Source organism: Mya arenaria, chromosome 16 (genome assembly GCF_026914265.1).
Source record: "Mya arenaria isolate MELC-2E11 chromosome 16, ASM2691426v1".
Taxonomy (NCBI): domain Eukaryota; kingdom Metazoa; phylum Mollusca; class Bivalvia; order Myida; family Myidae; genus Mya; species Mya arenaria.
This window is the reverse complement of record NC_069137.1, coordinates 14,205,058-14,225,031: the sequence shown is the minus strand read 5'-3', so window position 1 is coordinate 14,225,031 and position 19,974 is coordinate 14,205,058. Positions and strand designations below refer to the sequence as shown.

At 34.2% G+C, this 19,974-nt stretch overlaps 1 protein-coding gene across 1 annotated transcript; it reads right to left on the bottom strand.

Moving 5' to 3' along the window:
- Positions 1-1,654: 1,654 nt before the first annotated feature.
- Positions 1,655-3,303, bottom strand: LOC128221058 (uncharacterized). The gene has a single exon (XM_052929480.1). It carries the CDS (start codon positions 3,057-3,059, stop codon positions 2,034-2,036), a length of 1,026 nt encoding a protein of 341 aa, XP_052785440.1. The 5' UTR covers positions 3,060-3,303; the 3' UTR covers positions 1,655-2,033.
- Positions 3,304-19,974: the final 16,671 nt, after the last annotated feature.

Below are 19,974 nucleotides of genomic sequence, written 5' to 3'. Positions count from 1 at the left end.
AATAGGCCATTGAGAATATTGCCTTAAAAACCTTAGCTTCGAATTCGTTATAACACACACTAGGCAATGCTGCGATGATTTCGGTCAATATTGATTTTGTGATGGGGCGTCTCGCATCCCGCGAATGTCCTTTAGCTCTCACACAACCTTCGAGTAACCTATTGACCACAAACATAGAGTGTATGTCCTGAAAGCCGTTTATTTTGTGTATGTAATTTAAACCCGCCACGTAAGTTTTTATTGTATTCGCTGCGCAGTTATTTTCGAAACAGTATGCTATGAACCAAACTAAATAAGGTGCGGGTATCGGCATGTTTTGTTTTAAGTTATATTTCGCGAGGAATGCTTGGAACGCGTTTAACGCTGTGGTATATGTCCTGCGCGTGTTGTCTGCTAAAGAACATCGCAAAAGTGTGTCAGCTCTTTTTTGAAGATTTCCCAAAGATGGGGCGGGATGGGATGGGGTTCCGCGTCCGCTTCCGGTGCTTGCTTTCGGAAACGCGCGATCTGGAAGCGTGAAAGGGCATCGCATATTAAGTTTTTTGAACCAGGTACGTGAGACGCCCTCAGAAGAATATTGAACTGGAGGCATTTCAATGTCAAAACCCGAAGAATATCCATCACTTTATCCGACTTGGCTGAAAATGAGTTTAGGATGTGGACGACACTTATATTATCGCAATGAAATCTTACTTTTTTTGTTTCTGAGCCCCTCCCCCCAAATGAAAATAGCAACCATAATAGGGAAAATCTCTAGGACGGTGATATCTTTGAGTAAACCTTCCTTCTCCCATGATTCGGGCCAGCGTGCGCATGCCCAGTGCCCCCGGAAGTAGATGCCAAATCCTAGTCCGTTTCCCCCGGCGCTATCCGTATATAACTCTGCGTCATCGTTTGTTAGCCAGAATTGGTCATGAAATACTGAAATGCCGTTGAATTTTTTAAAGAAATTGAGCCATAATTTTAAGTCTAGCTTAACGGACCTTTTTAAACGGACGTGGTGGAAAGGCTTGGTTAGACCGCATGTTGAGTTAATCAGTCTCCTGCAGAAGGGGCGCCCTAACGGTATCGCACGACAACAAAAATTGAGGGACCCGATCAGTGATTGCATTTCTTTCAGAGTAGTTGATTGTTTGGCCATGATATTTTGGATATACCCCACTATTTTTTCGACTTTTTCCGTCGGTACGCGTACTACCATTTCCCTTGTGTCAAGTTCGAGACCTAGGAAAACTAAGACCTCTGTAGGGCCCTCGGTTTTTTCATGGGCTAAGGGGACTTTTAATTCCTGCATTACTTCTATAAACAACTGGAGTAGGGCGTTAGCCGCTGTTGTGTCTTTGTCCCCGCCTAGAAAGTCATCTAGATAGTGAATTAGCATTCCCGAGTCTGATTTGATTTTTACGCAAAATTCCAGGAAAGTTGAAAAACGCTCAAAAGTCGCACAGCTGATTGAAGCGCCAAAAGGAAGTGTTTTGTCAATGAAATACCGGTCATTAAATTTATAGCCGAGGAGTTCAAAGTCCTCCGGTCGTATCGGTAGCAATTTAAATGCGTTCTTTATGTCGACTTTAAAAATCTTACAATTCCTGACCAGGGTTTGTATCATTTTGACCGCCTCATCGAAACTTGTATATTGTACGGATGCGTTTTTCGGATCGATGTGGTCATTTACTGAGGATCCGGCAGGGTAGGATAGGTGGTGTATCATTCTGAACTCATTTGGCTCTTTCTTTGGTACCAAGCCTATGGGTGAAACTACAAGGTTTTTGAATGGTTTAACAACAAAAGGACCCGCTACTCTGCCAGCTAAAATTTCTTTATTAATTTTATCGATTACAATATCTGGCTGTTCTCTGGCTGATTTAAGATTAGTGGCTTCCCTACCCAGGCGAGGGCCCTGGTATTGCAGACTAAACCCGTGTTTAAACCCGTTTTCTAAGAAAATTGCCTCCTGTTCGTCATAGGAAGATAAGTGAATGTGTAATGTAGTCAAATCGATTGGTGAAAGCGCGATGTCCCAAGTATTCGGGTTAGAAATGACGTGGTGTTGCTCCCCTAATGTTGTCATTGAATGAGGTGGGATGGCGCCCGCGAAAGGGCTGGCGCGGGACATTGAAATGTTGTGACGTATGAAATGACTGGGCGCGCTGTGGTACGCGGTTAGATAATGTGCATACTGATGCTGAGTGACCTTGGCCGCAGGAAGAGCAAATGTGCCGAAACCTACAGTTAGGCCACGTGCAGCTGCCCATGTTGAAAAAATGGCACACTCTCGCCATTCTGCTTGGAAAGGTTCCCCTTGGGCTTGGGGCAGGCGTGGCCGCGGCCGGCATTAACATGCATCGCCACCATAAGTCCGTGTTAATATGTGCCCATGATGAGGGTTCGAATGCCTGCCGTAGCCTAAACTGTTCGTCGTAGCTGCGCCACGCCAGCCCGCCCTGACGTCCCGCGCATTCTCTAATCGTCCACATGTATTGCAGTAGCTCGGATGCTTTAGATGGATTGGCCTGAATGTATATGGACATGTATATAATAAAAGCATCGGTCCATTTCTCGATCGTGCCGATTTTATCCCTACATTCCCTCGGCCTAGAGAGCAACTGGCCTTCCGCCGTCAATTGTAAAGTTGTTCCCGAACAGAAATCGGTAAGTTCGAGCGAACCTTTCAGAAGCAGAGCCAAATTTACGAATTCTCCCCTCCTGATCTGACTTCTAATTAGGTCGGGGACGTGGGCTGCTACGTCGTCGGGGGCTAACCTAATTGGACTAGGTCCCCCCGGCGCGCAAGGCAGATGTGTAATGGGGGCAGGCAGGGGAGCTACGGTGGAGGACGCTGCTACAAGTTCGGGGGTATTCCCCGCTACCGCACCACACCCTATGTTAAACGATGTATTTGTTTCTAACACATTTGATCTTTGAAGAATCTCTTCAAAGTCAACAACGTTTTTATTACCTTTGGACACGTCGTCCAGCGGGCTGCTCAGCTCTTCCTCTGGCTCCGTTTCCGCTTGCCTAGTTTTCCTCCTCTTAACTCCTCTCCCCCGTCCTGGCATTTTCACAAACTTTTAACTTAACTCAAAAACAAATAAATAATATTTTTTCGGTATTTTTCCCACGTGTTACTCCTTCGAAGGTTAGCGAGAAAAGAACGTGCTGGGCTAGTCACGTGGTCAAGTAATCGGATGACCGGAGCGTTCCGCATGTTGATTTCCGGGCAACCACGTGTGTTTACCCGTATCTAGGAAGTATTTCCGAGAAATCGTAGATAAAAAGAGAAAACAATTTATTCCGTCTTAATAAATGAAATTATTTCCATATGTAAATAATTTTTAATATATATTATATTGTGCCATTTAGATTACAATTCTATTCTAAATCTATTTCTATACACCAATCAATCCTTTATAAATGCTGACTTTTTTGGTACTAAGTGGTTTTACGAGGACATTCACTTGATTAAGCGAGGCTAATGCAGGGTGGACATGCATGGATTTCCACACTGACTCCAGATTTTGTGCATGTCCTAAAATGGCTGCTCTCTCTTGAAGGGAGTGAATTCTGAAGTTAAGGACAAATGACAGATGAACTCATCATAAGACCAATGACAAATGATGGATATACTCATCATAAGACCAAGGGCAAATGACAGATATATAAATCATAAGACCAACGACAAATGATGGATAAACTCATCATAAGACCAATGACAAATGACGGATATACTCATCATAAGACCAACGAAAAATGACGGATATACTCACCATAAGACCAAGGGCAAATGACATATATATAAATCATAAGACCAAGGTCAAAGGACAGATAAACTCATCATAAGACCAACGACAAATGACGGATATACTCATCATAAGACCAAGGACAAATGACAGATAAACTCATCATAAGACCAACGACAAATGATGGATATACTCACCATAAGACCAAGGACAAATGAAGGATATACTCACCATAAGACCAAGGGCAAATGACAGATAAAATCATCATAAGACCAAGGACAAATGAAGGATGTACTCAGCATAAGACCAAGGTCAAATGACAGATGTACTCATCATAAGACCAATGTCAAATGACAGATGTACTCATCATAAGACCAATGTCAAATGACAGATATACTCATCATAAGAACAATGTCAAATGACAGATATACTCATCATAAGACCAATGTCAAATGATAGATATACTCATCATAAGACCAAGGTCAAATGACAGATATACTCCTCATAACACCAAGGTCAAATGAGAGATATACTCCTCATAAGACCAAGGTCAAATGACAGATATACTCCTCATAAGACCAAGGTCAAATGGCAGATATACTCCTCATAAGACCAAGGTCAAATAACAGATATACTCATCATAAGACCAAGGTCAAATGACAGATATACTCATCATAAGACCAAGGTCAAATGACAGATATACTCCTCATAAGATCAAGGTCAAATGACAGATATACAAAACATAAGACCAAGGACAAATGACAGATATATGAATCATAAGACCATGGACAAATGACAGATATATTTTATTGATTTTAAATACGAGTGTCAATTGAAGGCCTTACAAAGTTTGAAACTAGTCAGCATCTTCATTAAATCTAGAAGGAAACTCAATTCCAAGGATATTTCTCTTTAAAGCATTTGGAATTCTGAAGTTGAATATATTTCTTCTATTTGTAACACCTGATACTATACAATGCATGCTGAATATTACCTGTAAAATTATGTAATATATATACTTGTTTTAAGCAATGCATTTTTTGATTGTTTAACAAAGAGCTCGCATATTTTGAATACTTGTGTTTTTTTTTAAATGTGTTCATGAGAAAACTAGTTATAAAGCTTGAATTGATATTTATAAAAAAAAAACATTATTCCTGTACAAGTCAATTTTTGCTTGTCTGTTTTTGAAAGATTATTTTTCAAGGTATCGTGATAGTGTTGTTGATGTTGTTGTTGTTGTAGTCATCGTCATGCAATAACTTGAACCTGACCAAAACCCAAATTACATTCAATATAGATAGACATGTATATCTGGTCAATAACTTTGGATTTAAATATTGTCAGGTTATGACCCTTGTTTGACTGAAATAACAACAACAACCTAGCGTCACTCTGTGATGATCTTATTTGAGTATTGTGTAGTGCATTATTAAACTTGGGTCAGACTTTTCCACTGTGTTACTGTAGCTGAAACTATAACTCTTAAAAAAATACTAATGATTAATTTTAATTAGATAGATTCTGTCATATATTTTTACTTATGTAATTAAATGCGGGTTTTTCCTTGTGGAATCATTCATTAAAAAAATAGTCATTAGTTATTATGAATACGTTATTAATTAACAAGTTAACATGTATAGTATTAAAATAATAAAACTAAATGAAAATCTACGTGTTGTTTTATTGGAGTCATTTATAAATTAATATCAAAGTGTAATGAGTCAACACACATGACTGAGGGGCGTTCATTATATTGTGCCATTTAGATTATAATTCAGAAATTATATCAATGTTTAGGTATATCAAAATTTATTTCTATACACCAATCAATCCTTTATAAACGCTGACTTATTTGGTACTAAGTGGTTTAATGAGGACATTCACTCGATTAAACGGGGCCTACTGCAGGGTGGACACGCATGGATCTCCGCGCTGACTTCAGATTTTGTGCATGTCCTAAAATGGCTGCTTTCTCTTGGTGGGAGAATATTCTGAAGTTAAGGTCAAATGACAGATAAACTCATCATAAGACCAAGGTCAAATGACAGATAAACTTCTCACAAGACCAAGGTCAAATGACAGATAAACTTCTTACAAGACCAAGGTCAAATGACATAAACTCACAAGACCAAGGTTAACTTCTCACAAGACCAAGGTCAAATGACAGATAAACTTCTCACAAGACCAAGGTCAAATGACAGATAAACTTCTCACAAGACCAAGGTCAAATGACAGATAAACTTCTCACAAGACCAAGGTTAACTTCTCATAAGACCAAGGTCAAATGACAGATAAACTTCTCATAAGACCAAGGTCAAATGACAGATCAACTTCTCACAAGACCAAGGTCAAATGACAGATAAACTTCTCACAAGACCAAGGTTAACTTCTCATAAGACCAAGGTCAAATGACAGATGAACTTCTCATAAGACCAAGGTCAAATAAACTGCTCGTAAGACCAAGGTCAAATGACAGATAAACTTCTCATAAGACCAAGGTCAAATGACCGATAAACTCCTCATTAGACCAAGGTCGAATGACACATCATAACCGGCGAAAAAATGTTGTTTTTACACATTTGTTATGGAGTGTTACATTATTTATTTTTTTAATATAAAAACATGAGATATCCAAGTTATGGCTATTTATACCTTCCAACAATCGCTACATTCTTATATTATACAAAGTCCTGTTTATTTCATTTGTACATGTCTTAACGTTTACTTTAAAGATGGAATAAATTAACACTGACAAGAAAGCAATGATCGGTAAGAATTCAAAGTAATTTAAAAAGAAAAGAATATCAAATTGGTGAGAATAAGAGTCTCTTTATTTTATTTTGTTTATATTTGGTGCATAAATCCAATAACTCGGGTGATATTTTGAAATTTGTGCCCATTTGGTTAAAATTTTGAAACTTGGTACACTTGCAGAAAATATAAATATGATTCAAAAAAGCTCAGGACCCATTCTGGATTCATCCAATATGGCCGCCAAAATTATAGATGGCCGCCATAACCGTATTTATGTTAATATATAGTTGTCGTATTGGCTTTGACCTTAATTAATGCATTGTTTAGTGATGTTTAATGATATTAAGATGTTGAAAGCGACCTTGTTGAAATAACATACAAATATTCCTAAAAAACAAGATTTATGTTGCCCTGGTAACCATAATTTCCGTGAAAAATATTTATTTATCGATTTCAAGTGCCAATAATTATAAGTTGTTTTTTATTATAAAGCATTTAATTTGTAACAGTATTGCAGAGCTTATTTGAACTTAATTTCGTGCAACCTTGGCAAGGAATCCAAAATGTCATTCAAGATGACCGCCATAAATATCTAATTGAGTATTTTCTTTCTGTAGATATTTCACACCTTTAAATAAAAAGAGACAAATATTTCAATGTATATTGCTCATGTTCCTAATGTACCTTAAAATAACATGCTGCCTTTACTGCCTCAAGGTCAAGGTCATTACAAGGTTCAAGTACAAAAATGCCCCCGAAATTGTGATTTCCTGTATATTTCTTTTGTTTTACGCTTACAAATTTGTTTGTATCCAATTTGGGGTGACATAAATGTAAATTGAATATATCTTTACATCAGCTTCATTTTTATGGAATCTTTAATTCAATATTAAGTAAACTAACCTGTTATGGTCAGGGGAAGGACCTCTCAGGACATATCCCGTATGTCCGCTTAAACCAATACGGCCACCACATGACATTTAGTACTAGTCTTAGTGATAGAGCTGCCCATGCATTTGGTTGCTTTTGAATGGGCTTTATGGTTGCCCAAATGTGTAGTATTTGGCACTGAAAAGGCCTAATGTGAGAAGCACTGGGTTTATTTGTCTGTGGATGGGCTGAATCATGGGTTGCAAACATGTGGTGTATAAGGCACTGAGAATGCTTAATAACAGCTGCATATGAGCTTGTTTTTGTTTAAAATGGGCATTATGGTTGCCAAACTATGGTCCATTAAGCACTGATTAGGCTTAATGAGAGATACACATGGGTGTGTTTAGTTCTGAAAGAGCTTTATTGTAGTCATAATGAAAATTACAGAGAACTAGATTGGCTTTAGTTTAGACCCTCCGAAGTTTGTTTATGAATATGTTTCACTGTAGCCACAAAAGAAATTGTTAGATTCTGGAAGGGGTTTGTGTAGAAGCCTTCTGTGGTTAGGAATGCCGATTATTATGCTGCTTTTGTGTTTGCTTGACTGTATGGCAGATATGGGTTTGTGGTAGCCATAATGAGGTTAAATGAGCTCTGACTTGACTTTTCTAGAGCCCGTCTGGGGCTTGTTTGATAATGAGTCGGCTTGACTTTAACCATAACTAGGATACAGAGCGCTGCTGGATACCTTTGAATTTGAAATTGAGCCCTTATGGGATTTGGGGAATTTAGTGGACTTTTATAAACTTGTTTCGGCTTCTAATTACTGTTTTGACCTGGAGAGAAATGTTTTTTGTTGTTGGAAAAACACAAGTTGGAGTTAAAAGGTGATACTTCCGACTAAATGGGCTTTCATGAATCTCGCAAACATATTTTATATGTAGCTTGTTTACCACTGGATGCGCTAAAGTAGGGTCATTGTATGGTTGACTTTAATATGGGAAAGGAAATGAAGTATGATTAGAACTGTTTTAAGATTGTATTAATGCTATGACTTTTTCAAATAAAACGAAGATAAAAGTAAAACCGCTGTCGATATTGGTCATATTTGCATTTTGATATTCAAATGATTTTGACCTTGATTTTGAAATGTAGTTATAACATCTATTCATTAAGATTTGCTTTTTTTTATTGCAACGTGTGCAAATTTGCACCTCGGGTAATTTTTTTTTTTGTAACAAAATGTATTTGTTGACAAGAAAATTAGACATAATGACGAAGCTAATATTATTCATGGAAGATACCGATATCTGTATTTAATACAACTCTTATCCACTAAGCGATATTATGTTGCAGTAATTAAAGAGATATAAAAAATGTGAAAAATATCAAAATGTTACTAGACTGTTTGAAACAGTGAAATGCCATTTTATTTCACTGATAAATCTCTGTAACTCACCCGAAAGCATATAAAAAAAAACAAATATTTATTTACGACAGTTCCTCTTTATAATATTAAGGGTGATGGGGGCCATCTTAAATTTTGGCGTCCATCATGGACGAGATTTAGGTGGGCCTGGGTCTGAAAGTCCTCAAATCTCAAATAAACACATGTTTTCAATGTATGACACCACCATAGTCAAACAGATAATCCGATATGATCTTGAAAGCATACATGTATATGTTCTGTATTGGTCACTTGATGAAGTGGAGTGTTAGAGAGGCGTGTAAATATGAACAGATCACTTGAGTGTCACTCCTCTTATTTGAGTGTCCTAACGGGAATGTGGTTGGAGTGTAATTGAGAGTGAATGTTCTGAATTCGGCCCTTAGACCTCTCTCGAGACTAGGTAGATCACAAATCTTCAGCAAAATAAGGACAGAACGTAAATGTAAATTATGTCCACATATTTTTTTTGAGTCAGAATTTCAGTTTCTTCTATGTTGTTCCACTTAGAGTGATATTCGTAGAAAACATAGAATTAAATTAAACTGGCATAGCTTAGTTAAATTTAATAATTTATATCAGACGCTATGAAGTATTTTGTTCATGTACGTTTGTGTCTTGGCCATATCAATATTTATTTTGTGTAATCGACCATGCAAAATACTGTTTGGCCAGTAAAAACTTATGACCTGTTTTAAACAAAATAAATACATAGTTAAACTTCGCCCCACCAGGACAGTAAACGATATATTAACATAATTCATCTAATCAGTGCCAGGACAGCAACCACTCTTAATTTTAAATATCCAAACAAAATAGACGGTGGAAGGATTATATTGTATTCAAACAATGTATTCTAGCCCCTGGACATGTGTACAATTAGGTTTGAGTGAACGGAGTCATATTTGGTCAAACCTTGCATATCAATACCTGTGTTAGCTATACTTTGGTCAGATGAACGGGAAATCAAACAAAAAATAAATTCTTTTTTGCTGCCATGAGGATAATATTGTTTGTTTCCAGGTATTTCTTTTAAGTTGGGCTTCGATTTAATATTGTGTTGGACTATGCGTACTGTTTCCATTGAGTTTTCGCTTTCCTTTCACTTGCTGGTGGTACAACCAATCGTTCAGGACATTGGAATATTCAAAAGTTACCAGCTAAACAGTTAAATAGCATAATATTTACAAGAATGTGAGCTTTATCTACATGTTTCTGTCGAACGATTTTATATATGAGTGCTCTTTTCGGAAGTATTTAAAATCTGTTTTTTTTTTAGTTCAAATAGTCGCTGACGTATTTACCTTTGCCTCTTGCAGCTGCCATGGAAACACCAACAAAAAGCAAGTTCTTTTTTTTCTTTTTTTTTCTATTATAATGAGTTCAAACCCAACACATCTCTTTTACAATTAAGTTATGGCACTATCTGCACTATTAGGATCATTTCACATGAAAAGTCAAGCTAAAACTGTTTTCTCTAAAGTACTCCTATGTTCATAATGAAATAAAAAATAGTCTTCGTATTAATACTTAATAAAAGTATAGAATTCTAGAACTACGAGAATTGCAAACTGTCTTCTTTTGTTGGTTTCAACGATGCATAAAGATTTTTTTCTTTTCATTATACTATTTTGTTATGTACACTTTTTTTTAAAAAAGTGACTGCATCAGTTCACTTTCAGCGCCTATGGTACCGGAATTGTCCAATCATCCAACCGGAAGTGATGCCCCTTGCAGTGGAGTTGGTAAGGTGACCAGATGGCTATGGGCGACAACTCACAGACGATGACTGGGCTGTACCAGGTGAGCAGTGCATCATCGATGAGGTTTAACGTTTAAAATATATTTGCGAATTGTTTTATACTTTTTTTTGGTATCTTGACCATTCATTATGGTCTGTACATTTTTGCATTGTTATTTTAAGAAATGCACTAAGTAGGTAACTTTATACTATTTCATAGCCTTATGATGAATTAATTAAAACATATGGACAACATTTTTAAGGGGTCTTATTAAATCAATTATTTTATTAAACATATCAATGATTCTTCGAATTAATGATTCCTTTTTTCCAAATACACGAAAATTCATAAGGCATTTTCTGTTGGTTTCATTGAAAATGCTTAAAGGTGCAAACATCATTTTCCAAGATTTCTTTAACTGAACACAAGTAGCAGAAAATGTTTATTTCATTTTCGTGTATGTCAAAATATGATATCTTCAAATCAAATGATTCACATTGGAAAGGCGTCATTTGTATAAGTCTAAACATGGTTCATAATTAAACTAATACGGAAGGCTCATGAAATGAGAGTGCAAAACAATGTACAACTGATTTAATTCATATGAATATTTTTGTTTAAAAAACAAAGATAAGTATTATTTTGCTCACTTTTTGTATAAGTTTGTGTTTCAACTATTTGGCTCAGCATTGTTTTTTTAACAATCCATCTTCATAGAATGTTTTCAGTAAGACAGTCACTTCATATTTCCTAGCCTTATGATGAATGAATCAAACTACATTGGCATTTTTAAAGGTTCTTATTCAATCTATTACTTGATAATACATATCTATGATTCTTCGAATGAATGATTCTTTTTTTCCAAATACACGAAAATTCAAAAGGCATTTTCTGTTGGTTTTAAAAATCTTACAGTGAAAATGCTTAAAGGTGCCAGCATCTTTTCCCAAGATTTCTTTAACCGAACCCAGGTAGCAGAAAATGTTTATTTCATTTTAGTGTATGTCAAAATATAACATCTTTAAGTAAAATGTTTTTCATTGGAGGGGCTGAATTTGTATTAGTCTAAACATGGTTTATTATACACTGGCAGGAAAGACTCATGAAATCAGAGTGCAAAAACAATATAAAACTGATTTAATTCATATGAATATACTTCTTAAATAACATAATTTAATTGTTTTCGAATGATATTTGTTTATATCTTCTTTAATTCACATGTTTAACAATTGTTTAATTAATTATTATACTGGCTTAATTTACATATAAACTTCTTCTTGAAATAAGTTACTGCATCGGTTTTTCATATATATATCAATGTTACAGCGTCAATAGTACCTGAATTGCCAACCATCCAACCGGAAGAGATGCCCTTTGCAGTGAAGTTGGCGAAGAGGCGAAATGCGGCTTCAGTTGCAGTCAGGATTGCGTAAGGTTAAGTGGACAACTTCACCAACAAAGATGTGTATTATGTTGCTCATTTATTCGTTTAAATTTTTGTTTGCACTGTTTGGCTCAGCATTGTTTTTTTGGTTTGTTTTTAAATAATTCATCTTGAAAGAATGTTTTCACTAAGTAGGTTATTTATATACCATAGCCTTATGATGAATTAATTTAAATCTATGAACAACATTTTAAAGGTTCTTTTATTAAATCTTTTTTTATTCAAAATATCAATGATTTTTCGAATTAATGATTATTTTTCCCAAATGCACGTAAATTGAAAAGGCATTTTCTGTTGGTTTTAGAAATCTAACAGTGAAAATGCTAAAAGGTGCCAGCATCCTTTCCCAAGATTTCTTTAACCGAACCCAAGTAGCAGAAAATGTTTATTTCATTTTCGTGTATGTCAAAATATAATATCTTCAAATGAAATGATTCACATTTGAAAGGCGTCATTTGTATAAGTCTAAACATGGTTCATAATTAAACTAATAGGGAAGGCTCATGAAATGAGAGTGCAAAACAATGTAAAACTGATTTAATTCATATGAATATTTTTGATTAAAGAACAGAATTTAATTGAGTTCGAATGATATTTGTTTATATCTACTTTAAATGACATGTTAACAAATTGTTAATTCAATTATGACACTTGTTTATTTGATATATAAACTACTGATTGAAATAAGTTATTGCATCGGTTTTTCATATAAATATCAATGTTATAGCGTCCACGTTACCTGAAGTGGCCAACCATCCGACCGGAAGAGATGCCCTTTGCAGCGAAGTTGGCGAAGAGGCGTAATTCGGCTACACTTGCAGTCAGGTTTGCGTAAGGTTATGCGGACAACATCATCAACAAAGATATGTATTATTTTGCTCACTTTTTGTATAAGTTTGTGTTTCAACTATTTAGCTCAGCATTGTTTTTTTTAACAATTCATCTTCATAGAATGTTTTCAGTAAGTAGGTCACTTCATATTTCCTAGCCTTATGATGAATGAATCAAACTACATTGGCATTTTTTGAAGGTTCTTATTCAATCTATTACTTGATAATGCATATCTATGATTCTTCGAATGAATGATTCTTTTTTTCCAAATACACGAAAATTCAAAAGGCATTTTCTGTTGGTTTTAAAAATCTTACAGTGAAAATGCTTAAAGGTGCCAGCATCTTTTCCCAAGATTTCTTTAATCGAACCCAGGTAGCAGAAAATGTTTATTTCATTTTCGTGTATGTCGAAATATAACATTTTTAAGTAAAATGTTTTTCATTGGAGGGGCTGAATTTGTATTATTCTAAACATGGTTTATTGTACACTGGCAGGAAAGACTCATGAAATGAGAGTGCAAAAACAATATAAAACTAAATTAATTTATATGAATATACTTCTTAAATAAAATAATTTAATTGTTTTCAAATGATATTTGTTTATAACATCTTTAATTCACATGTTTAATTATGATACTGGCTTAATTAACATATAAACTACTTCTTGAAAGAAGTTACTGCATCGGTTTTTCATATAAATATCAATGTTACAGCGTCAATGGTATCTGAAGAGGCCGACCATCCAACCGGAAGAGATGCCCTTTGCAGTGGAGTTGGCGAAGACGCAAAATGCGGCTTCAGTTGCAGTCAGGTTTGCGTAAGATTAAGTGGACAACTTCACCAACAAAGATATGTATTATTTTGCTCATTTATTCGTTTAAGTTTTTGTTTGCACTGTTTGGCTCAGCATTGTTTTTTTATATTTTTAAATAATTCATCTTGAAAGAATGTTTCCACTAAGTAGGTCACTTTATATACCATAGCCTTATGATGAATTAATTAAAATTTATGAACAACATTTTAAAGGTCCTTTTATAAAATCTTTTTTATTCAAAATATCAATGATTCTTCGAATTAATGATTATATTTTCCAAATGCGCGTAAATTGAAAAGGCATTTTCTGTTGGTTTTAGAAATCTTACAGTGAAAATGCTAAAAGGTGCCAGCATCTTTTCCCAAGATTTCTTTAACCGAACCCAAGTAGCAGAAAATGTTTATTTCATTTTCGTGTATGTCAAAATATAATATCTTCTAATGAAATGTTTCACATTGGAGGGGCTTCATTTGTATAAGTCTAAACATGGTTCATAATTAAACTAATACGGAAGGCTCATGAAATGAGAGTGCAAAACAATGTAAAACTGATTTAATTCATATGAATATTTTTGTTTAAAGAACAGAATTTAATTGAGTTCGAATGATATTTGTTTATATCTACTTTAAATGACATGTTAACAAATTATTAATTCAATTATGACACTTGTTTATTTGATATATAAACTACTGATTGAAATAAGTTATTGCATCGGTTTTTCATATAAATATCAATGTTATAGCGTCCACGTTAACTGAAGTGGCCAACCATCCGACCGGAAGAGATGCCCTTTGCAGTGGAGTTAGCGAAGAGGCGTAATGCGGCTACAGTTGCAGTCCGGTTTGCGTAAGGTTATGTGGATAACTTCATCATCAAAGATATGTATTATTTTGCTCACGTTTTGTATAAGTTTGTGTTTCAACTATTTGGCTCAGCATTGTTTTTTTTTTAACAATTCATCTTCATGGAATGTTTTCAGTAGGTAGGTCACTTCATATTTCCTAGCCTTATGATGAATGAATCAAACTACATTGGTATTTTTAAAGGTTCTTATTCAATCTATTACTTGATAATACATATCTATGATTCTTCGAATGAATGATTCTTTTTTTTCCAAATACACGAAAATTCAAAAGGCATTTTCTGTTGGTTTTAAAAATCTTACAGTGAAAATGCTTAAAGGTGCCAGCATCTTTTCCCAAGATTTCTTTAACCGAACCCAGGTAGCAGAAAATGTTTATTTCATTTTCGTGTATGTCTGTCAAAATATAACATCTTTAAGTAAAATGTTTTTCATTGGAGGGGCTTCATTTGTATTAGTCTAAACATGGTTTATTATACACTGGCAGGAAAGACTCATGAAATGAGAGTGCAAAAACAATATAAAACTGATTTAATTCATATGAATATTTTTGGTTTAATTAATTATGATACTGGCTTAATTTACATATAAATTACTTCTTGAAATAAGTTACTGCATCGGTTTTTCATATAAATATCAATGTTACAGCGTCCATGGTACCTGAATTGCCAACCATCCAACCGGAAGAGATGCCCTTTGCAGTGGAGTTGGCGAAAAGGTGTAATGCGGCTACAGTTGCAGTCAGGTTTGCGTAAGGTTAAGTGGACAACTTCACCAACAAAGATATGTATTATTTTGCTCACTTTTTGTATAAGTTTATGTTCCCACTATTTGGCTCAGCATTGTTTGTTTTTGTAAACAATTAATCAACAAGGAGTGTTGTCAGTAAGTAGGTTACTTTATATTTGCTAACCTTACGGTGAATTAATGAAACTACATTGGCATTTTTTGATGGTTCTTATTCAATCTATTACTTTGTTAAACATATCAATGATTCTTTGAATGAATGATTCTCATTTTCCAAATACACGAAAATTGAAAAAGACATTTTCTATTGGTTTTAGAAATCTTACAGTGAAAATGCTAAAAGGTGCCAGCATCCTTTCCCAAGATTTCTTTAACCGAATCCAAGTAGGAGAAAATGTTTATTTCATTTTCGTGTATGTCAAAATATAATATCTTCAAATGAAATGTTTCACATTGGAGGGGCTTCATTTGTATAAGTCTAAACATGGTTCATAATTAAACTCAAAGGGAAGGCTCATGAAATGAGAGTGCAAAACAATGTAAAACTGATTTAATTATTATGAATAATTTTGTTTAAAGAACAGAATTTAATTGAGTTCGAATGATATTTGTTTATATCTACTTTAAATAACATGTAAACAAATTGTTAATTCAATTACGATACTTGATTATTTGATATATAAACTACTGATTGAAATAAGTTATTGCATCGGTTTTTCATATAAATATCAATGTTATAGCGTCCACGTTACCTGAAGTGGCCAACCATCCGACCGAAAGAGATGCCCTTTGCAGTGGAGTTGGCGAAGAGGCGTAATGCGTCAACAGTTGCAGTCAGGTTTGCGTAAGGTTATGTGGACAACTTCATCAACAAAGATATATATTATTTTGCTCACCTTTTGTATAAGTTTGTGTTTCAACTATTTGGCTTAGCATTGGGTTTTTTAACAATTCATCTTCATAGAATGTTTTCAGTAATTAGGTCACTTCATATTTCCTAGCCTTATGATGAATGAATCAAACTACATTGGCATTTTTAAAAATTCTTATTCAATCTATTACTTGATAATTCATATCTATGATTCTTCGAATGAATGATTCTTTTTTTCCAAATACACGAAAATTCAAAAGGCATTTTCTGTTGGTTTTAAAAATCTTACAGTGAAAATGCTTAAAGGTGCCAGCATCTTCTCCCAAGATTTCTTTAACCGAACCCAGGTAGCAGAAAATGTTTATTTCATTTTCGTGTATGTCAAAATATAACATCTTTAAGTAAAATGTTTTTCATTGGAGGGGCTGAATTTGTATTAGTCTAAACATGGTTTATTATACTCTGGCAGGAAAGACTCATGAAATGAGAGTGCAAAACAATGTAAAACTGATTTAATTCATATGAATATTTTTGTTTAAAGAACAGAATTTAATTGAGTTCGAATGATATTTGTTTATATCTACTTTAAATGACATGTTAACAAATTGTTTATTCAATTATGACACTTGTTTATTTGATATATAAACTACTGATTGAAATAAGTTATTGCATCGGTTTTTCATATAAATATCAATGTTATAGCGTCCACGTTACCTGGAGTGGCCAACCATCCGACCGGAAGAGATGCCCTTTGCAGCGGAGTTGGCGAAGAGGCGTAATTCGGCTACACTTGCAGTCAGGTTTGCGTAAGGTTATGCGGACAACATCATCAACAAAGATATGTATTATTTTGCTCACTTTTTGTATAAGTTTGTGTTTCAACTATTTAGCTCAGCATTGTTTGTTTTTTTAACAATTCATCTTCATAGAATGTTTTCAGTAAGTAGGTCACTTCATATTTCCTAGCCTTATGATGAATGAATCAAACTACATTGGCATTTTTTGAAGGTTCTTATTCAATCTAATACTTGATAATGCATATCTATGATTCTTCGAATGAATGATTCTTTTTTTCCAAATACACGAAAATTCAAAAGGCATTTTCTGTTGGTTTTAAAAATCTTACAGTGAAAATGCTTAAAGGTGCCAGCATCTTCTCCCAAGATTTCTTTAACCGAACCCAGGTAGCAGAAAATGTTTATTTCATTTTCGTGTATGTCAAAATATAACATCTTTAAGTAAAATGTTTTTCATTGGAGGGGCTGAATTTGTATTAGTCTAAACATGGTTTATTATACTCTGGCAGGAAAGACTCATGAAATGAGAGTGCAAAAAACAATATAAAACTGATTTAATTCATAGGAATATACTTCTTAAATAAAATAATTTAATTGTTTTCAAATGATATTTGTTTATAACATCTTTAATTCACATGTTTAATTATGATACTGGCTTAATTAACATATAAACTACTTCTTGAAAGAAGTTACTGCATCGGTTTTTCATATAAATATTAATGTTATAGCGTCAATGGTATCTGAAGAGGCCATCCATCCAACCGGAAGAGATGCCCTTTGCAGTGGAGTTGGCGAAGAGGCGAAATGCGGCTTCAGTTGCAGTCAGGTTTGCGTAAGGTTAAGTGGACAACTTCACCAACAAAGATATGTATTATTTTGCTCATTTATTCGTTTAAGTTTTTGTTTGCACTGTTTGGCTCAGCATTGTTTTTTTATATTTTTAAATAATTCATCTTGAAAGAATGTTTTCACTAAGTAGGTCACTTTATATACCATAGCCTTATGATGAATTAATTTAAATTTATGAACAACATTTTAAAGGTCCTTTTATAAAATCTTTTTTATTCAAAATATCAATGATTCTTCGAATTAATGATTATATTTTCCAAATGCGCGTAAATTGAAAAGGCATTTTCTGTTGGTTTTAGAAATCTTACAGTGAAAATGCTAAAAGGTGCCAGCATCTTTTCCCAAGATTTCTTTAACCGAACCCAAGTAGCAGAAAATGTTTATTTCATTTTCGTGTATGTCAAAATATAATATCTTCTAATGAAATGTTTCACATTGGAGGGGCTTCATTTGTATAAGTCTAAACATGGTTCATAATTAAACTAATACGGAAGGCTCATGAAATGAGCGTGCAAAACAATGTAAAACTGATTTAATTCATATGAATATTTTTGTTTAAAGAACAGAATTTAATTGAGTTCGAATGATATTTGTTTATATCTACTTTAAATGACATGTTAACAAATTGTTAATTCAATTATGACACTTGTTTATTTGATATATAAACTACTGATTGAAATAAGTTATTGCATCGGTTTTTCATATAAATATCAATGTTATAGCGTCCACGTTACCTGGAGTGGCCAACCATCCGACCGGAAGAGATGCTCTTTGCAGCGGAGTTGGCGAAGAGGCGTAATGCGGCTTCACTTGCAGTCAGGTTTGCGTAAGGTTATGCGGACAACATCATCAACAAAGATATGTATTAATTTGCTCACTTTTTGTATAAGTTTGTGTTTCAACTATTTAGCTCAGCATTGTTTTTGTTTTTTTAACAATTCATCTTCATAGAATGTTTTCAGTAGGTAGGTCACTTCATATTTCCTAGCCTTATGATGAATGAATCAAACTACATTGGCATTTTTAAAAATTCTTATTCAATCTATTACTTGATAATACATATCTATGATTCTTCGAATGAATAATTCTTTTTTTCCAAATACACGAAAATTCAAAAGGCATTTTCTGTTGGTTTTAAAAATCTTACAGTGAAAATGCTTAAAGGTGCCAGCATCTTCTCCCAAGATTTCTTTAACCGAACCCAGGTAGCAGAAAATGTTTATTTCATTTTCGTGTATGTCAAAATATAACATCTTTAAGTAAAATGTTTTTCATTGGAGGGGCTGAATTTGTATTAGTCTAAACATGGTTTATTATACTCTGGCAGGAAAGACTCATGAAATGAGAGTGCAAAACAATGTAAAACTGATTTAATTCATATGAATATTTTTTGTTTAAAGAACAGAATTTAATTGAGTTCGAATGATATTTGTTTATATCTACTTTAAATGACATGTTAACAAACTGTTTATTCAATTATGACACTTGTTTATTTGATATATAAACTACTGATTGAAATAAGTTATTGCATCGGTTTTTCATATAAATATCAATGTTATAGCGTCCACGTTACCTGAAGTGGCCAACCATCCGAGCGGAAGAGATGCCCTTTGCAGCGGAGTTGGCGAAGAGGCGTAATTCGGCTACACTTGCAGTCAGGTTTGCGTAAGGTTATGCGGACAACATCATCAACAAAGATATGTATTATTTTGCTCACTTTTTGTATAAGTTTGTGTTTCAACTATTTAGCTCAGCATTGTTTTTTTTTAACAATTCATCTTCATAGAATGTTTTCAGTAAGTAGGTCACTTCATATTTCCTAGCCTTATGATGAATGAATCAAACTACATTGGCATTTTTTGAAGGTTCTTATTCAATCTATTACTTGATAATGCATATCTATGATTCTTCGAATGAATGATTCTTTTTTCCAAATACACGAAAATTCAAAAGGCATTTTCTGTTGGTTTTAAAAATCTTACAGTGAAAATGCTTAAAGGTGCCAGCATCTTCTCCCAAGATTTCTTTAACCGAACCCAGGTAGCAGAAAATGTTTATTTCATTTTCGTGTATGTCAAAATATAACATCTTTAAGTAAAATGTTTTTCATTGGAGGGGCTGAATTTGTATTAGTCTAAACATGGTTTATTATACTCTGGCAGGAAAGACTCATGAAATGAGAGTGCAAAAACAATATA